At 29.5% G+C, this 18102-nt stretch overlaps 2 protein-coding genes across 2 annotated transcripts; both read left to right on the forward strand.

Moving 5' to 3' along the window:
- Positions 1–505: 505 nt before the first annotated feature.
- On the forward strand, positions 506–5180 carry LOC111028823 (17-beta-hydroxysteroid dehydrogenase 13-like). The gene is made up of 6 exons (XM_022307584.1): positions 506–854; positions 2067–2399; positions 2532–2661; positions 3808–3925; positions 4315–4428; positions 4572–5180. Exons 1-6 carry the CDS (start codon positions 675–677, stop codon positions 4687–4689), a joined length of 993 nt encoding a protein of 330 aa, XP_022163276.1. The 5' UTR covers positions 506–674; the 3' UTR covers positions 4690–5180.
- A 3011-nt stretch (positions 5181–8191) lies between these two features.
- On the forward strand, positions 8192–13334 carry LOC111028825 (17-beta-hydroxysteroid dehydrogenase 13-like). The gene is made up of 7 exons (XM_022307586.1): positions 8192–8772; positions 9712–10044; positions 10724–10853; positions 11134–11251; positions 11328–11441; positions 11701–11824; positions 13102–13334. The coding sequence occupies exons 1-7, from the start codon at positions 8587–8589 to the stop codon at positions 13147–13149; spliced, it is 1053 nt and encodes a 350-aa protein (XP_022163278.1). The 5' UTR covers positions 8192–8586; the 3' UTR covers positions 13150–13334.
- The last annotated feature ends 4768 nt before the right edge of the window (positions 13335–18102 follow it).

Below are 18102 nucleotides of genomic sequence, written 5' to 3' on the forward strand. Positions count from 1 at the left end.
AAATAATTATAAACATATAGTTTGTTTTTATTTTTTGAATTCTTGATTTAGGTGTTCTTATATATATTTTAAAGTTTAAAGCCTAAAAAAAAAATTGTTTTATTAATAATAAAAACACTACGATATGATTTTTACTTACTGATATATTTTGTTGTACACAAGATTTTTATTTATTTTACTTAAAAAAGTTAATATCTTACAATTTAGTTACCGAAATATATTTTATCGAAATATTTAATTATAGTTTTTGTGGTTGCCAATATCATAATGGTTCACATTTTTTAATTTTCTGTCTTTACATCATCATCTAGTAAAATCAATATATTATTATATAAATAATTATAAACCTTATAAATTCTGGTGTTATACTTACACAATGTATGTTGTACTAATGATAGACAAGACGTGATTTAGCATGAAAAGTTTTCATTGGAAATTAAAAGAAAATTTAAAACTTAGCTTACACTTGTATTTTAAATAATAACTGTTTTTTTACTTAGGTCGCATTAATTGCGTGTTATATATATAGCAATAGCGTTTCACTTATTCTACACCAGTAGATAGTTTTGTTAAATGTTTGAGAGGAACATTATCTTTGTTTCTACTTAGCTTTTCTTATGACAACATCTACTGTCTACAATTGCATACATCCAATAATATTCTAATATTTCAAAATGGAAAATGTCAACTATGAAAAATCTATTGCCACCAAAAGCTATTTGATTCCACGAGATCCCGTAAAAATTTTTTTGTCGTTATTCATATTCTTCGTACTTTTGTTACCAAATTATATATGGGCTGGTATTAAATGTTTAATGCAAACAAGAAAAGATGTCCGTGGAAAAGTCATTTTGGTAAGCATTATCCATTATTATTATTATAATTATTCTAAATCCAAGTGGGTATTTCTCCATTGTACAATTATAGATAGTTGTCTAGAAAAGTCACTGTAACGGATATGTTAAATTTGAATTCAATGATATAAAATCATTGTATACAAAAAACGATCCAGCCAGCCTATATTAGATACTAAGTAAATATGTTACGATATTATTGTAATTTATTTCAATATTAGATTTTAGTAAGTTAAATTAATTTTTGACGAAAAAAGTAATGTCATTGAGTGCATAAGCTGTAATAATATAACCTTCTAAAATTACATTTTCAAGTTTTTTGACGGAGTGAACATTTTTTTATCGACAATGGTTAAATAAAAACTATTTTAAATCAAAATTGTCTTATGCCTATTAATTGCTCAAATAGAGACAAAATATTTTGACTATTTTTGAACTATTTAAAGGCATTAAAAAAGTTTCTACTTTTATAAGTTTTTATTTAAAGGGTCATGGTGTAGCCGTGTAGGTATAGAAAATTGTAATATAAACATTCGCTGAAAATGTAATGTAGTTATGGTTACTTTTTAAGAGTTACACCATTAAGCAAAATCGATTTTGTTGGAAACTGGTTTTGGTTAAAAAAATTAACATTTATTTATTTTTCTCAATCCTTTTGAAAACTCCTAGAAATTGTTTGACTACCCAATTAGCATAACTAATTTTATTTTTCTACCAGAAAAGATGCTAAAGTTGAAATTCAAAGCATTTTTACTGTCTCAAAATGTGATGTCTTAAACAAAAAATTTTTTTTTTTAAACACTCATCATTGTAAAATCAATAGATTTATATCTCCATTCAGATTCTAAAAATAGATTCAATTTAATACTTAAAATAGCTATTAGTTTACATTAGAAAAAAATATTATTGGTTGAGTGTCAAATATCCATTAGAGGTGTTAATATGTGTACTTAATATAGTAATTGACTATCGTTCTATAACCATCATAAGAAATAAACGTAAATTTTCATGGTATTAATCAACATAATAATGTATCGTTTACTTTGTGGTTTAAAAACGTTCAAATTTAATTTAATTTCTAAATGTAAACAATATTAATGCCAATAAATAGAATCGGTAAAATACAATAATATCATAAATTCATTATATTCAAAAGTTTAATAAGTTTAATCTAATTTAATCGTATTGGTTATTCCACATTTTTACATTCAGATAACTGGCTCTGCTAGAGGCCTTGGTCGTGAACTTTCTTTGGCTTTTCATAGACTCGGTGCATCGATCGTATGCGTTGACATCGACGAAGAGGGTAACGAAATGACATCCGAAATGATCCGTGGAGAGGGTGGCACAGTCAGAGCTTTCACTTTGGATATTACCGATCGAGAAAAAATCAGATCGATGCACGAAGCTGTAAAAAATGACTTAGGTCCAGTAGATATATTGGTAAACAACGCAGCTGTAGTAAGGACAAATATTTACGTAAATTCCAAAACAGATGAACTAGTCCGAGAAATAATTGACGTCAACGTACTGGGACAGTTTTGGGTATGTAAGCAACAACTGAATTTGGAGGCCAAACTTTTATATCAGGCTTTAATTAAATGTATTCCGGTCGATCATCAATTGTTTTTAACATAGACAATTTTTTCCATAAAATTTTGTATTTTATTCGTTTAGATGAATAAAGAGATACTCCCATCGATGTTGAACAGAAATAGTGGACACATTGTATCAATTTCGTCATTGATATCAATGGTAGGAACTCATTCGCTGTCCGCATATACTGCTTCGAAGTGGGGCGTTACAGGTGAATTATTTTTTTATAAACTTAACTAGATTTTTTTTTTAATCTCTTTACTTTTACGACTTAAAATAAACACGAGGAACGGTATAAAAAATGTCCAACTATAATAATTTCTTATTTTAAATGATTTTTAAGAGAATGACTGTGCACTATTTGTTTACTCTCACACCCTCACACAGTGTAGACTTGACGCGTTCGTATAAAATGGTTTTTTTATGATTTATAACTTTATAAGGTATCTTAGATCAAAATCAGCTGCTTCGAAAATTGTGGAGAATAATATTTTTGAAGGTTTGACATATCGATCTAGTATTTTTTTAACACTTGATTCAATATTTAATTTTTATTTGTTGATTCAAATATATATTAAAATGTTTTTAGATAATATTTGGACAAATGGATGTTGTCCATGTTTTACATAGACCATAGAGACTTAACAAACAATGCACCGACATGGCATTAATATTGATTAAACATTACGGCCAATATGTAATAATTTAAAGCAAATAAAAACGTTAAAGTGCATTATAATTTTTACTGTGTAGTTAGTAAAACCTAACCTACCCCAACCTTTACAGTAAACATGCATTATCTTGAAAAGTATTAGCGTTTTCGGAAATATTATATCTCTATACATTTTCAAGTTTTTTTTGGATTCTCAATGACAGAATACATTTTGAAAGTCATCATTTTGTAGGTGCCAAAGATGTCGCTAAACCCAACTTAAATGCTTTTAATCAATTAATTACTTACTCGTTTATTAATTCAAAATCAAAGGGTTGTACTAGTAAAAATAATTTTAATTTCGGAATATGAAACTAAAAATGTGTGCTATCATTCAAAAAAGTAAACACTTAAAAAAAACAATAGAAATATAATTTTTCAACGATTCGGTTTTGTTATGACTTGAAATTATGTGAAAAATGTTTTTTTAAATCTTTATTATTTTTGTGGCTAGGTATGATTATTTAGTGTTCACTGTTAAAATAACTACATAGTATGTAGTTTTTATACAAACCTTTTGAATTAATTTCTTATTGTATATCATGGACTTAAATACTTTTTGTATGTTGTTTTTCATAAATATTCTCATAAAATATATTAAAAACATAAAATTTGATTTTTACTTTTAACAACCATTTATTGAAGGTATGATGGAAGCTTTAGACCAAGAACTAAATATGCTAAATTCAAAGGTTGTCCTAACTACGGTGTGTCCATACTTCATGGATTCAAATGAAGAAATTACGAAGAATATTAGTATCAGGTTTTTACACAATTAAATATTATATATTGTACTATTTTACTTAAGGTTATCAGAACTACTTTTATTGATTTATTTCATATTAATATAGTTTGATATAAATTAATTAGCTTAAACCATTGACATCACACATAACATTAATCTTATAAAACTATCCAATAATAATGTAATGAACTCCTAACTTTTATTTATTTTGTTTTTATTTGACACAAGATCTATTCACTACTTTTAATATTTAAACATTCAAACCATTTTACTTATACCCTTATCTATATCTTCATCGTACAAAGATGATAAATGTTGAGATTATACAGACACCTATTATAATAGTTGCATAAAATATATTACTTTTATTTTATTTATTTTAAATATTGAAAATGTTTTTTCTTAAGCTTTCCAGTTATTCCTCTTAAAGTAATATGTGATAGCACGGTGGATGGAATATTGAAAAACAAAAAAATGTTTACAATACCTGGATATTTGTTTCTGGCAATTATGTTTTACAAGTAATAATTTTAAATTCAATTAAATAATTTTCACTTTCAATAATAATTTTTGTTATAAGACACTAACATTGCCTAATCTATGACAAAAATAAACAAATAACTTAAGAACAATATCGTAACAATATTTGTGTTATTTACTTCAGAATTTTACCGAGCAAATCCCAATATCAGATGCAAAAACTATTTGGAGCTTCTTATAACTACTGTAAAAGTGACTACGATACATTGAAGAAATATCAGAGAGAAACTAAGTCTTTGTAATTATTGTAATTTATTATATTATAACTGTATTATTCTAGTTATAATTGCTATTACAATTTACAGCACTGGTTAAGAGCAAACATTTTTGTTTATTTTTATGAAACTATAAGCAAATAGGTACGTAAAATGTGAAGTTACAAACTTTGGTTGTAGTATCATGCTTTTTTAAGAATTTAAAATGTATAACAGTAATAATATTATTTACTACATTATGATGGTATTATGTCAGAGATAATATTTTATGCAATTGGTTTTGGATATAATTGTAAAACAATTATCTTTAAAATGTAGTATTTACAATTTTAATAAACGTAGATAATTGGTGTTTTTCACTGGTATTGGTGAAATTGTTTTGCCGTTACTTATTTATACTTTTATTGTTTATATTTATTATTATTGCACATTAATTATTATGATGGTGATTATGTATAGACATGTTTATAACAGAACTTGAGAAAAATAAGGACAAATACATTTTTTCTGACCATGCAGTTATTTTATATTTATCGACTTTAATAACTCGAATATAGAAAAAAAAATTTCGTACCTAATATGAACATTAAATGTAACTAAGTGTATTATTTATGAAAGATATTAAATTATAAGATTTAGTTTAAGTAATTTAAGTGTGTAATACAAGCCAATGGCTCTGTTATCGAGGTTTCAACTTTATAAGTAAATTACAAAAAAAAATATTATTACTATTTATTTTATTTCTCGAAAAACAAGAATTCTAGGGTCCCATTGAAACTCTCGTTTTGAGGCCCGGTAGTCTAATCCGTAGCTCATAATGCGATATTCATTAGATAACAAAAGTCATTACAACCTAGAAAAACTAAAATATTACATATTGTAATATATGTATACTTCAAACTGTGCAAAATTCTAAAAATTAAATAAATTGAAATATTACTGACGTAAATTACACAATCTCAATTAATAGGTACTATTATATACAATAATATACAATCAATAAGTTATATTCAAATAATTTAAAATTATACTATTATGCTGAAAAGCTACTAATACGGTACCTAATTAACCAACATGCACGTAAATTGTAAGTTATGCGTACCGTCATGTCAAATTGTAGATCACATTTGAACCATTTAGTTCAAGAACTTATAAATGAAATAGATTGATAACGATCACAAATTAATGTTAAAAAAATAAAAACAATAAACCTATACATCTCTGTTACTGTACATAGTGTATTTCATTATACTACCCAAAAGTTCAATGTTTCAGTTATAATTGAAATCAAATAGAATCGACTCCGACTACAGTCGATTCTACACAGCTATTGTTTATTCGAACGAGTTTTCATTTCGATAATTAATTACCTACCTACATAAAGTCTATTTTGAGATTTCGTTTAAGTCCATACATATTATATTATTTTCCGACTTGTGACTGTAAATAAATTATTTAAATAAAATTGACACCAAAGAGTTTTCCATTGTTAAAATATTTTTTAAGAAATATTAATTTGATGTAGGTATCACATCAAATATTAACATTCTTATAATGATAATAAAGTTTAAAATTTTGCTTGACAGTTGTAAATAAGTTATATAGCTGTGAAAAACTGATAAATTGCATTGACATAACCGATTATATTTTACCAAAGTTTAAATTATAATCTAGATTAGTTCTAGATCAGGTTAAATGGTGATTTAATTGACAGCTGATAAAACGAGCAAAGTTTTCAAAATCTAACTACTATAATATTATATTTAATGGAAAAATGAAAAAAAGACCATGAATTTCAAATATTAAACTGTTTCAAAAACTGTGATATTATTGGTAAAACGGAAAGGCACTAGGTGCTCCCCAAAACATATTTTTATTGCTTATATTTTTAAACTATTGAATAAAAACACATTATTTATGTTCACCAAAAGATAAGAATAAACGTAGTTGATGAAAATAATTTAGAATTTTCTCTGGTACCTTATTTATTTAAACATAAACTGTTGTAATATTTGTGGTATTATATATGATATTCTATAATATCTAAAATTTAAACAATAATATTGTTGCAGAGTTTTAATTAAATAGAATATTCAAACTATAAAACACCTGTGTATTTAATATTTTGTTACATTACTAGTAGTTACCACGACAAAATGAGACTAAAATAAAGAGTGTCTAATTAAAAATGTACCAGGTGGTGGTCCAGCTGACAATACCTCCAAGTCACCTATTAAGTTAAACTTATACTTGATTATTGTTGTAATAAAAAATATATCACTATAGTTATAATTAATATCTATTTCAGTGATATTTAACAAAAATATCAACAAGCATCAATTGTAAATAAATATTCAAAATGTATTTAGGGATTGTCTCTAATAATATTATGATATTCATCAATTCATAAACTGAATAATATTTAACTTTCTATTATTGATTTTACAACTAAAATTACAATTTTTTTCGTATTACCTATATTATCATTACAGTTGGAAAATTAGAAAAGCTTCATAAAAGAATTACATGGGCAAACATAAGTAAGTTCAATCTCATATTCATAACTCCATAAGAAAATAAATAATTTTTAAATTTAGAAAATTAAAAGTTAACTAAAACCAATGTGCTAGCAGTAAAGTAAAGTATGCACCAAGTGGTAACCGGACAATTTCCCCCCGGAAATTCCCCCCCCCCCCACGACAGTTTTTGGAGAAGTAGGACATTTTTAAAATGTCAGAGGGGACATTCGCCGCCATTCGCACCAAGTGTACCATGTATTAAATGATAAAACAATTGTAAAATAAATCGATTTAGGCAGGAGATGGTGTATACGCATACATTTCTAACGGTGTTTATAATAAATTTGTTTATATTGTTGTAGCTTTATGCTTAACATTTTTAATGAATTGCATCAAAATTAGAACACTAAACGCTTATAAAAAAAAGTTGTGACTGTATTTTCGACATTTTTTAATTTCTATAGTTAAAACTTATGAAAAATATTTTGTTACATATTTTCCCATATAGTTAACTCTCAGACATTTTTTCTTCGACATAAATGTAAAATTTTAAACGTCAGTAAATTGACCAAAAGAGTACAAATATTTTGTAAAATAACTGCATGCTTATAAATCGTTAGTATCATTAATAATATTACTGTGAAAAAGTCAAGTTCTTCTATCGAATACTAATGCCACATAAATATCGCCGTTTAACATATTACGTTTTTTTTTGAAAATGTTCTATTTTCGGCCTCACAAAGTACTAAATAAATTTATTAGAAGCTACTTACAAAATTGCAAATCGTAATTAATAATTATTTTTCTGACCCAGATGTGATGACAGACACTAGAAAAAAAACACGGTAGACCCACTATTTAATTTTCGTCAGCTAACAGTATGATAATAATTATATGTTCAATGATTGTTGACACGCACAAATAAGTTTTGTGAATAACTTAAGAATAAATTTAAGCTACCATAATATGATACTAACGTGCTATATAATATGTATGATGAGAAGTAACAATTTGGTGTCAGAATATTAATTTTACTGTTTCGAAACGTTAACATAGTGTTCACTGTGTTCATTTTAAATTATACATTTTGTGCTGTGAAATTGAAATAAGTAAAAACTACAAACAATAAAAATAAAATATTTCAATAAGTTTTTAACTATCATAAAAAGGGATATATTTCTGGTTGAAACTTTTGCAAAAAAAACACAAAACTTTAAACTTTACGTTTTAATTGCAAGTTATATGTTTACTGTCGTTTTTATTCATTTTTTCCAACCGAACACTAACAACGTGACACAAGTGACAACATTCAGTTTTTGTTTAGTCTCATTATCTCAGTTGTAGTATTACAGATTGAATGTAGTGAATTTGCCTCAATTTATTTGATACTTTAAACTGAATAAAAATGGGTTTTGTTTTAACATTTTTAAGTATTTTTTTTAATGAGTACGATATACCTTCGGAACCAATTAAGTTTGTCTTTGAAATGCTGTTAGTTGTACTATGCGGCATTCCAAAAATTATTGGATCAACGATTTCGTATGTTTATTTTCCACCAGAGCCGAAAAATGTCGAAGGAAAATTAATTTTGGTATGTAAATATAATCAATATCACATTTCAATGCACAAAATATACAGATCACCACCATTGCAAAAATTATTTGTGAGTTTTAACAGCTTCCGATTTTTAAATCCAAACGGAAAATATAGAATATTTTTAATTAATAAAAAAACAAATCTAATAACAGTTGTTATATTATTTTAATATGTACACTTGGTTCCAAAAATGAAATAACTAGCTAAACCCAAGTGTGTGCATATTATGTGTAATTTTCAATAATCGACTTTAGATTCAGATAAACGTAAAAAATATTTGTTTTACAATGATGAATTTTACATTTTAAAATAGTAATAACTGTTTATTAAAAATCGAGTCTGTGTGAAACTATCAAAAAGTAATTTTTTCATTTGATTTATTTTTTTTGTATAAAGAAAAAACTACAAAGAATCTTTTAAGAAATTAAGTAGCTTATGCCTGCTTATTTAAAACCAAAGTACTCCAGAATAATTTGTTGAAAGTGATGATTTTTTTCATTTTACAAAAATCATAACGTAGGACACCCACCTCAGCCATAAGTGGGATTCGTCCATTTATTTTATATTTTTATATCATAAGTATATAATATTCAAAACAGCAGTTATTATTTTTATTCAAGAAATACTATTCTAACATAATAAATGTGTCATAATAATAGCAAACAATTCGCAACGTTTGGTTTCTTAATTTTAATAAGAAAATAAAAATAAAAACATACTACAAGAGAAAAATGTTTAGAGTTTTATAATAATATACTCTTTTCGTTGTCTCTACTAAACAACAAGCTTAGTGGTTAATTTCTTGTTATTTCGTTTAATAATGATACTACGTACCTACTACATATTATATCGTTTGGGACGATGTTATAATAATATTACTATAAATGTATTCAGAAATAATACCGAGCAGCGGTGCCTATAATTTACGTTCTAGATTACAGGGACCGCCCGGGGAAACGGCCGTGAACTGGCCATACAATTTCACAGGTTGGGGGCGAAAATTGTGTGCGTTGATAAAGACGAAGTGGGCAATAATGAAACGGTCGATCGGATCAAGGCGGAAGGTGGCCAAGCGGTGGGATTTAAAGTGAATATTACCGACAAGGAGCAGGTAATGATGATGCACGCGGCCGTGAGAGATCAAATGGGTCCCGTGGACATTCTCGTTAACAATGCCGCCGTGGTCGAGACGACATTGTTCACCAATCCGGAAGCCGACGACGTCATATCGGAAATAGTCAACACGAACTTACTGGGCCAAATTTGGGTACGCACCTCTATGGTTTTACTATATTACAGCACGTTACTTCTACGGTTAGGCGCACTACTCTTTACCAGTCTTTCTAAAAGTGGGCTATAGCGCCGCTCCCTCCGTCGGCTTCGGTAGCCTCCGGGGGGTTGGTATAAAACCCGGAGAATTAATGTTAATTAGTCATTAGTGTAATAGTGTGCCATCTGCTGGATGTGACGAAATAAACGTTAACAAAAATCCCAGATATTTTTTTTTTATATTTCCTTGTAACGCGGTCTAACACTTCTAGAACACTGTTTTATAAAATTTTAAAAAAAGGCCAATGGGGGCCATCTGACCCACACGTCCTTCTTGAATACACCTCTCAGTCTAGAGACGGTGAGTTTAGACATTTTTGGGGGCTCTAGAATATTATTGATTCTCAAAGTGGGTGGTGGATAAAATGAGTTTCAGAACCTGTGCTCTGTACAACGCAATGACGTGCGTTTGACTGCGCTCGCTTAACTTTTTGTTTCTCTTGACCGGCGAGTTACGAAAAATTGTTTATTCAGAACGCCATGGAAAGATTATTGTTTGCGGGAAAAATAAAATCTTGAACGGAAAACAAATATCACCTATCGTTTTGTTTACTGAACATCAGAACGTGTGGAAACCCCGCACACGCTCACCGTTAACTTTGGTGCTGTTTTCACAGGTAATCAGGGAAATACTTCCATCGATGTTGGAAAGGAACAGTGGCCATATCGTAACAATATCGTCGATGACGTCATTGAAAGGACTGCCTTTACTTTTCACTTATTCTGCGACAAAATCAGCTTTAAACGGTAAGCACGTGCGTTCTTTTCGTCTTAAAGCAGTATTTTAAGACAGGCCATAAATATCGCACATATCTAATGATTGAAAAACAATCAGATCGAGTGGCTCGATGAGAATAACTAAAACAAACTATGCGATTTAAAAAATTAAAATTGAAGGCGGTAATAAATATTTTTGAATGATTTTTTATAATGTCTGAAATTAAAATATATATATATTTGTATATTTTGATATTTCTGTTTTTTTCTTGTACTCTTGACTTGTTAGTACTCGTTTTTTTTGTGACAGGTATGATGGAAAGTTTAACTAAAGAACTTAGATTAATGAAATCTGACGTAATTACCACAACGGTTTGTCCATATTTTATCGCAAACTGTCCGGACAAATCAAAAAGACGAATATTAAGGTACCTATGTGATCTAGTAAGATTTTATCGTTTGCGTCAAATGCATTTATAATAATTAATACATTTTACTGATTAGACTTCCAGAATTACCAATTGAAGATGCTTGCGCAATGATAATCGAAGGAATATTACGAAATGAACGAGTTTTTACGATTCCAGATTATGACTTTTACGCTCTGCCATTAATAAAGTAAATACAGCCATTTCACTAACGGTGGAAAGTCAATATAATAATATGCAATTTGTATTAAATATGTGAAAATATATTTGTTTTATAGTTCTAAAAATACGTACCACAAAATATAATATAAACGCAATATGTATTCTATTCGTTAAGTTTTATGGAAACCTGATGTGAAAATGGCTATTTTGTTTTTAGTGTTTTTTTTTCTCTCAAAATATGATAAAAACGGAATTCGATATAACATGTATTGAACTACGGATTTCAGGTTTTTACCTGAAGATTTACAAGATATGGTTGACGACATCGTGTATTCAAACATCGAACCAACGCCTGACGAAGAAAAAGTCATACAAAAATATACGAAATTCGCGGAGATGAAAAAACCACAGGTAATTTTAATTATTATTGATGTTTTTAAACTCATGAAAACCACACTATCTCCCTATGATAATGCTAACTATTTCCCTCCATGAAATGGGCACTAAAAAAAAAAAAAATTATGCTTCGTGTTTTTTTTTTTTCAAACGATTACATGCAGATTAAAGCTACCTGTTCGGTACTATATATTTTAAGGGGAAAACTTATAAATTATGGCAATTACGAGGTTCAGGTTTTTCCTTATGTACGATTAATTTTATAAAATAAGATAGGTAGTAAACATTAAAAACTTGAAGAACGATTAAAATGATAAGCTATTTCGTCTTGTCGGTTATTTTATAATCAAAATTATAAAAGGAAAATGTATACGCACTCCCATTATAATAATGTTATTCAATTGTCTTAACTATACTCACAAGTACAATTATTAATATAATGATATGTTTAATATGTATTATTTGTTATTAAAATAGATAACATTATGTAATATAAGAAACTTATTGCGTTCAAATAAAACGTTAAAAAAATGCTCCAATAATATTGTTTCGTATGCGTATCATATTTAATATTAGTATACTACTTTTGTTAATTATTTAAATGTAATTTTTATTAAATTATAAAAATTAAATTTGAAAATAACATGTGAAAATTGAATGACATTTAAATGTTAAATGTTTATAAATAATACAAAAATGTAAAATGGTGGGATGAGATATACGTATATTCTTGAATCTCGATCCAATAGAATGCATTATTTATTACTGATCCCAAAGGTTTTGCACTTGACTTTTTTATGTTTTCGTATATTTTTTTTTATTCGCAGACGGTTCAATACGATTTCCTATTTTGTTTTGTCAGTAATAAAAAATATTGACGATCTACACCGTTAAATTTGGCACACTAATTTTAATATAATTTTAATGAAGTGTAATAAATTGACATAAACAATTTAAAAGTTTCGTAAACAATTTTTGGTTTGTTTACCATACCAGTTCAGTTAAAGTAAACCACATTATATTTTTTGGATGTCTTATTAGAATCAATTAAAAGTAACACAGATATTAAATTTAAAAACATTGTATTTTTAAGTTTATACCTAATAATCTTACTAGGCAGCTATTTACCGAATAGTTTAATACCATAGAAAATCTGAATAGTTAAATGCTTATAGTTTGATATTTAAAATCATTAACAAAATATCTAAAAATCTTTAAAACATTATTATTTTAATTATTATTATTTATCATGCGTCACCAAAACTGATACACATATAATTAATAATTTTCAGATCTCAATGTTTGCGCCATGTTTAAAAATGGGTAGCGTACCAGATTAACTGACAGAAATATTATTATTGTTTAAAAATATTATATTGAGAAGTATGTTAGAAAAATATTGATAAATAATAGTTATTAGTTTAAAACTTTAAACCAATTATTGTTAATCACATTTACAATTTGTCCGTATATGGCCATATGGGTTTATACATTTTTATTAAAAATAATATTATATTAATTTATACGACACAGTGTATTTAAGTAAGTTTAATTGTAATTCATCCTATATCTACGATATTTTTTATGCTTATAAGTTTGATGTAGAAAGTTAGATAAACTTTCAAAATGTATTAAAAAGTTCAAAATATGATAAATAATACACACTTCTTATTAGAAAATATATTTTTATATCAACCTGGTACTTAGCATAAGCTTGCTAATACAAAAAATGTAATCAAGAAATATAGTAAGTTCATCCAAGATAAAAACAAGAAAAAAAGTTTAAAAAGAAATATATAATGCCCATAGTAGTAATTAGTCTCTAAAACAATAGTAATAATAGGCATCTGTTTTGTACCTTATTAGCTCACTCATAACCTAAAAAATAACTATTTTCATATTGATCAGCTGTGTAGAAGCACTTATAGATGATAAACTTGCCAAGTGTATCATTGAAGTTGGTGTTATTGTTAAATTGGAGTACTTTTTTATTTTCATATTAAACAACAAGAGTGTGAATATAATATTTTAGTCATACCTATAAACAGACGTTTTAAAAAATAATCACTGATGAGTGATTAATTATATGAAGACTGTAATGCACTTTGTAATACTATCATCAAACACAATAAATACTAAATCAACGAACTGTATTATAATAAACAATATATAGGTACGTTTCACAATAATACTTAAGTTAATGAAAATTAAATATAAATTAAACGAATGAGTTTAACTTACATCGGAGTTACCTATATTGTAATATCATTTTTTTAATGTTTACACGACGTAAACGCGGTAACACAAACACAATATTCAATAGGTGTAAGTCGGTGATAATTACGTTTTAAAAACAATGGAGTTTAGTTTCGGCGGTTTAGTCGTGTATTTCGAAAATGCGTGTTACCTTTCAGAAATCCATACAGTAGAATATTATTATAATATATTTTGTTAAGCCGTAAAAACACCTGACGTTTAAGAATAATATTTTGTTGATATTACAATATTATATTGGAATTTAACACAATAGGGTTTTTCTAATAATTAGGTTACACCGCGAACAGACTCTCTCTTATTAACTATAATATGTTGAAATTATATAAGACGTGTTTTTACAGAATAATGATGATTTAAGGTATAAAAGTCAACAAGTCGTCGGCAGTTGCAGCTGCATCGTAATAATTTTAGCAACAGATTATATTATTATTATTATTATTTTTATCGACACTTATCGACGTCGCATTGTCATTATTTTCATTATAATGAGTGCTCAACTGTTAAAGCGACGTGCTATTATGATAATATTATTTTCTAACATCGAATGGAAGACGAACGCCGAAAATCATTATGCTCACGGATCACTTTAATATTTAAATACATCCGCAGACGATTAAAACAATAACGGACTTAGGTCGAAAAAAATTACATCGCGTGGGATGAAGACGATTGAATCTAGACCTAGAGAGTATATGTTATGTAATTCAATTATGACGTAGGTATATTTTTTTAATTGGTTTCAAGAAATCGAAGTCCTAACGAGCCGATGGAGCATAATATTCATGTGCGTTATACGCTGGTAACTTTATATTATATTATGATAAAAACTATAAAATCCACCGTATTTTCAAATGCATATAAATATTATAATATTAAATTGTATACGTTTATCGCGTTTTGGTATTTATTTACCTTGATCAATGATCGATCTGGTCTTGAATCATAGCATTATACAAGCTACGACTGCATTTACAATCAATAGACCATTTATCTTAAATGACGTGTGTGCGTACCTATATACTAAAACATGTTTATCTCACGCCGATTTATATCGAAATTCATTAACATCATGCTCGGAATATTGATTAGTATAATATTAAATTGTTGAGACGGACGACAACGCGCTGTCCTGGATTGTAATGCAAATTCGTAGTTTTTCGAAGCGCAAAAAAAACTCTAAGGCGCCCACGATTTTTATTTTCGTTAATCGTTAGTTTTATTACCAAAAAATTGCGGTGTACGGCAGTGTAGCTGCATATTTTAAACAGTGGGTTTAATATAATATCATATTATTATTCAGTTATCCGTATACGCCACTCAGTCAGTGGGGGTTTAACTGGTGGCTACATATATGGCCCTAATAAAGGCCTGTGTAAGTACATTGAAACAACTCTAATAATTATTAATATAATATTTTGGTCATTAAAACTCAAAACATTTACTGTACATCAAAATTATTTCATAAAATGTGTAGGTACAAAATATAGTGTACATATAGCTATGTGCCTCCATCGACGGAAAAAAGTGAGATTTGAATGTATTGCAAATGCAAAATATTTTCAAAATCACATATTTTGCTTCTCGTCGAAAATCTCCCCCGTGCCCAGCTACACCGCGAAAGAACAATATTTACAAGCAGACTGCCATCGTCGTCGTCGCCGTCGTCGAAATCCGAGCGTGTCTGAAGCTCGGAGAGAGAAAAAACTATCATTTTTTTCTTTCATCGGTAAAAATAAAAAACGACTTCTCCAAAAATTAATCAAGTATAACGTCAACATTGAACCTCGGCGTGTGTGTTGTACATACACAGGGCGCGTACAATAACTACAATAACCGTATGCCGACAGCCTGCACCATACAGCCATTATTGTGTCTGTATACGTTACGAGTTGTTTGCGTGAAAAGGAGGAACATAAAAACGGGGACAAAAAAAAAAAAAAAGAAGAAGAATCGGGTCCGCTCACAACGGTCCGGGGCAGCTGCAGCGGATTCGACTCGGCCCTTGTACGGGACGGACGGAATTTTTTTTTCGTCCTGCGCAGCGCACACCCATTGTGGCGCGGAGGACCAAACATCACCGCGACGGTGAAAAGGGATGAGGGCGCGCGGAGGGGTTAATTTTTTTTTCCCAGAACCTTTTCATGCGCGCGGGTGTGTGTGTGTGTGTGTGTGCGCGCGTGTGTGCGTGATGTAAGCGATCGTCCGAGTGTGAATAAATTCGGATTTTCGAGCAATGATCAATGGGCTCGTCGGGGTCGGTCGGTGGCCGGTGCAGCGATAGATTCAAAGAGAGGAGTATCGAAGAAAAGAAGTAGAAAACCTCTCGTGCATTATGGTGTGCACACGACCCACACGTCGGTCGTCGGTAAAGGTACACACACACACACACACACACACACACACACACACACACACACACACACACACACACACACACACGCGCAGACGTACGGTCACGTATACATATACAGGCGCGACCGACACTGATTTGGCCGTTTTCACTCTCTTTTCGGGGTGCCGGCCATTATAACCTACGATATAATACTGTATCCCACGTATGCGTAGTACATATAATACGCGTGTGCAAAAAACGCACACGCGGGGTATATACGTCTTGTACACACATATTATATAATATTATTCGAAATGACGCGGTGATCCGTGTGTAGGCAGGTATAGTATAATAATATCGAGTGTTAGAACTCGGAAGATTAACCGGAGAGAAAAAAAAAAGAGACTTGAATGCGAAGAAAAATCCGCTCTCGGTGCCCGGCCACCACTCTTCTTCTGGCCCGTTATGGACGTTAGCCATGCGTATCGGTGATATTATGTCGGGTATTGCGAGCCACGCGAGAGAGACGATGTTTTCACAGCTCCTTCGGGGGGGGGGGGCGTCAAGGGCCGATTCGGTGCGGTCGACAACGCGTATTCTAACGAACAAAAACGCCGACCCGCCTCCGCGTGCGATTTCCATCGCGCCGCCACTGTGCTGTTTGTGCGCGAGGATAAATATTTGGAACGTACGCGTTTTATCGCCGTTATTTTTTCGATTTGTTTTCTGATCTCGAACCGCGGTCCCGTGACACCGGCGGTGGCCGTATGATACGACTGTCAATATAAGGAAATCGACAAATTCGCACGTATAAATACGTAGGTACTCGACTGACTTTTTGATGCAGTCTGTGAGTGTGTGCACATTCGGGCTACTATGTCATATTATACACTGCGTGTAATGAAATAACGCCCGAAGCCGGTTTCGTAAGTTCTCGCGATCCCGACGATCGAGTTTAATTATTATTATAACCTCACCAACGCGTTGGGTTATATTATGATTTTTTTTTTTTTGTTTGTCAAACGCCTAAATTTATTGGCCTCGCCCGACGTAATGCGATGAAAATGTCTCCACGTTTGATAGTCGTTCATAATATTGTAATATTATTATATTTGCACAAACGTAATCTGTACGCACACGCGTTTTTCTTATAATTACACGGATACCGTTACAATTTAGATTAATCGTGATTACGGATGATATTATTATTATGTTTATTTATGTAGGTATTTAAATGCACGTATTATGTATATACGTTTTCATATATTATATTATATTTTATAGTAATAATGTAAAATGCATTCGCAAATACAATTATAATAATTTTACCATGGCAGTGGTTTGAGTAAACATATAATGTTAAACAATCAAACACAACAATAAATGCAGTGCTGATGAGTGATGATAAACTACTATAATAATTAATTAAAAAAAAAATGACTCTTCTGTTTAATATTTTAAATGACCACAGACTTTAATATTTAATAACAATAACGTAGTAGAACATCCGTATCTATATGGGTACTTGTATTTACATTGTATATATTGACTGTGCGTGTGAAAGATTTAATTAAATTTAATATAATGGTGAAACAATTGTTTACTTTAGATGGGTTATCGTATTATGAACTAAATTGTATAAATAAATTCAAATATGACATCATCCCGACATGAATATAACCGG

This window comes from Myzus persicae, unplaced genomic scaffold (genome assembly GCF_001856785.1).
Source record: "Myzus persicae strain clone G006 unplaced genomic scaffold, MPER_G0061.0, whole genome shotgun sequence".
Taxonomy (NCBI): Eukaryota; Metazoa; Arthropoda; class Insecta; order Hemiptera; family Aphididae; genus Myzus; species Myzus persicae.

Coding starts and splice junctions, on each gene's coding strand:
- LOC111028823 (XM_022307584.1), top strand. CDS start 675: ATGGAAAATGTCAACTATGAAAAATCTATTGCCACCAAAAGCTATTTG. Junction 855..2,066: donor TCCGTGGAAAAGTCATTTTG/GTAAGCATTATC, acceptor TTTTACATTCAG/ATAACTGGCTCTGCTAGAGG. Junction 2,400..2,531: donor ACGTACTGGGACAGTTTTGG/GTATGTAAGCAA, acceptor TTATTCGTTTAG/ATGAATAAAGAGATACTCCC.
- LOC111028825 (XM_022307586.1), top strand. CDS start 8,587: ATGGGTTTTGTTTTAACATTTTTAAGTATTTTTTTTAATGAGTACGAT. Junction 10,045..10,723: donor ACTTACTGGGCCAAATTTGG/GTACGCACCTCT, acceptor CTGTTTTCACAG/GTAATCAGGGAAATACTTCC. Junction 11,252..11,327: donor TCAAAAAGACGAATATTAAG/GTACCTATGTGA, acceptor TTTACTGATTAG/ACTTCCAGAATTACCAATTG.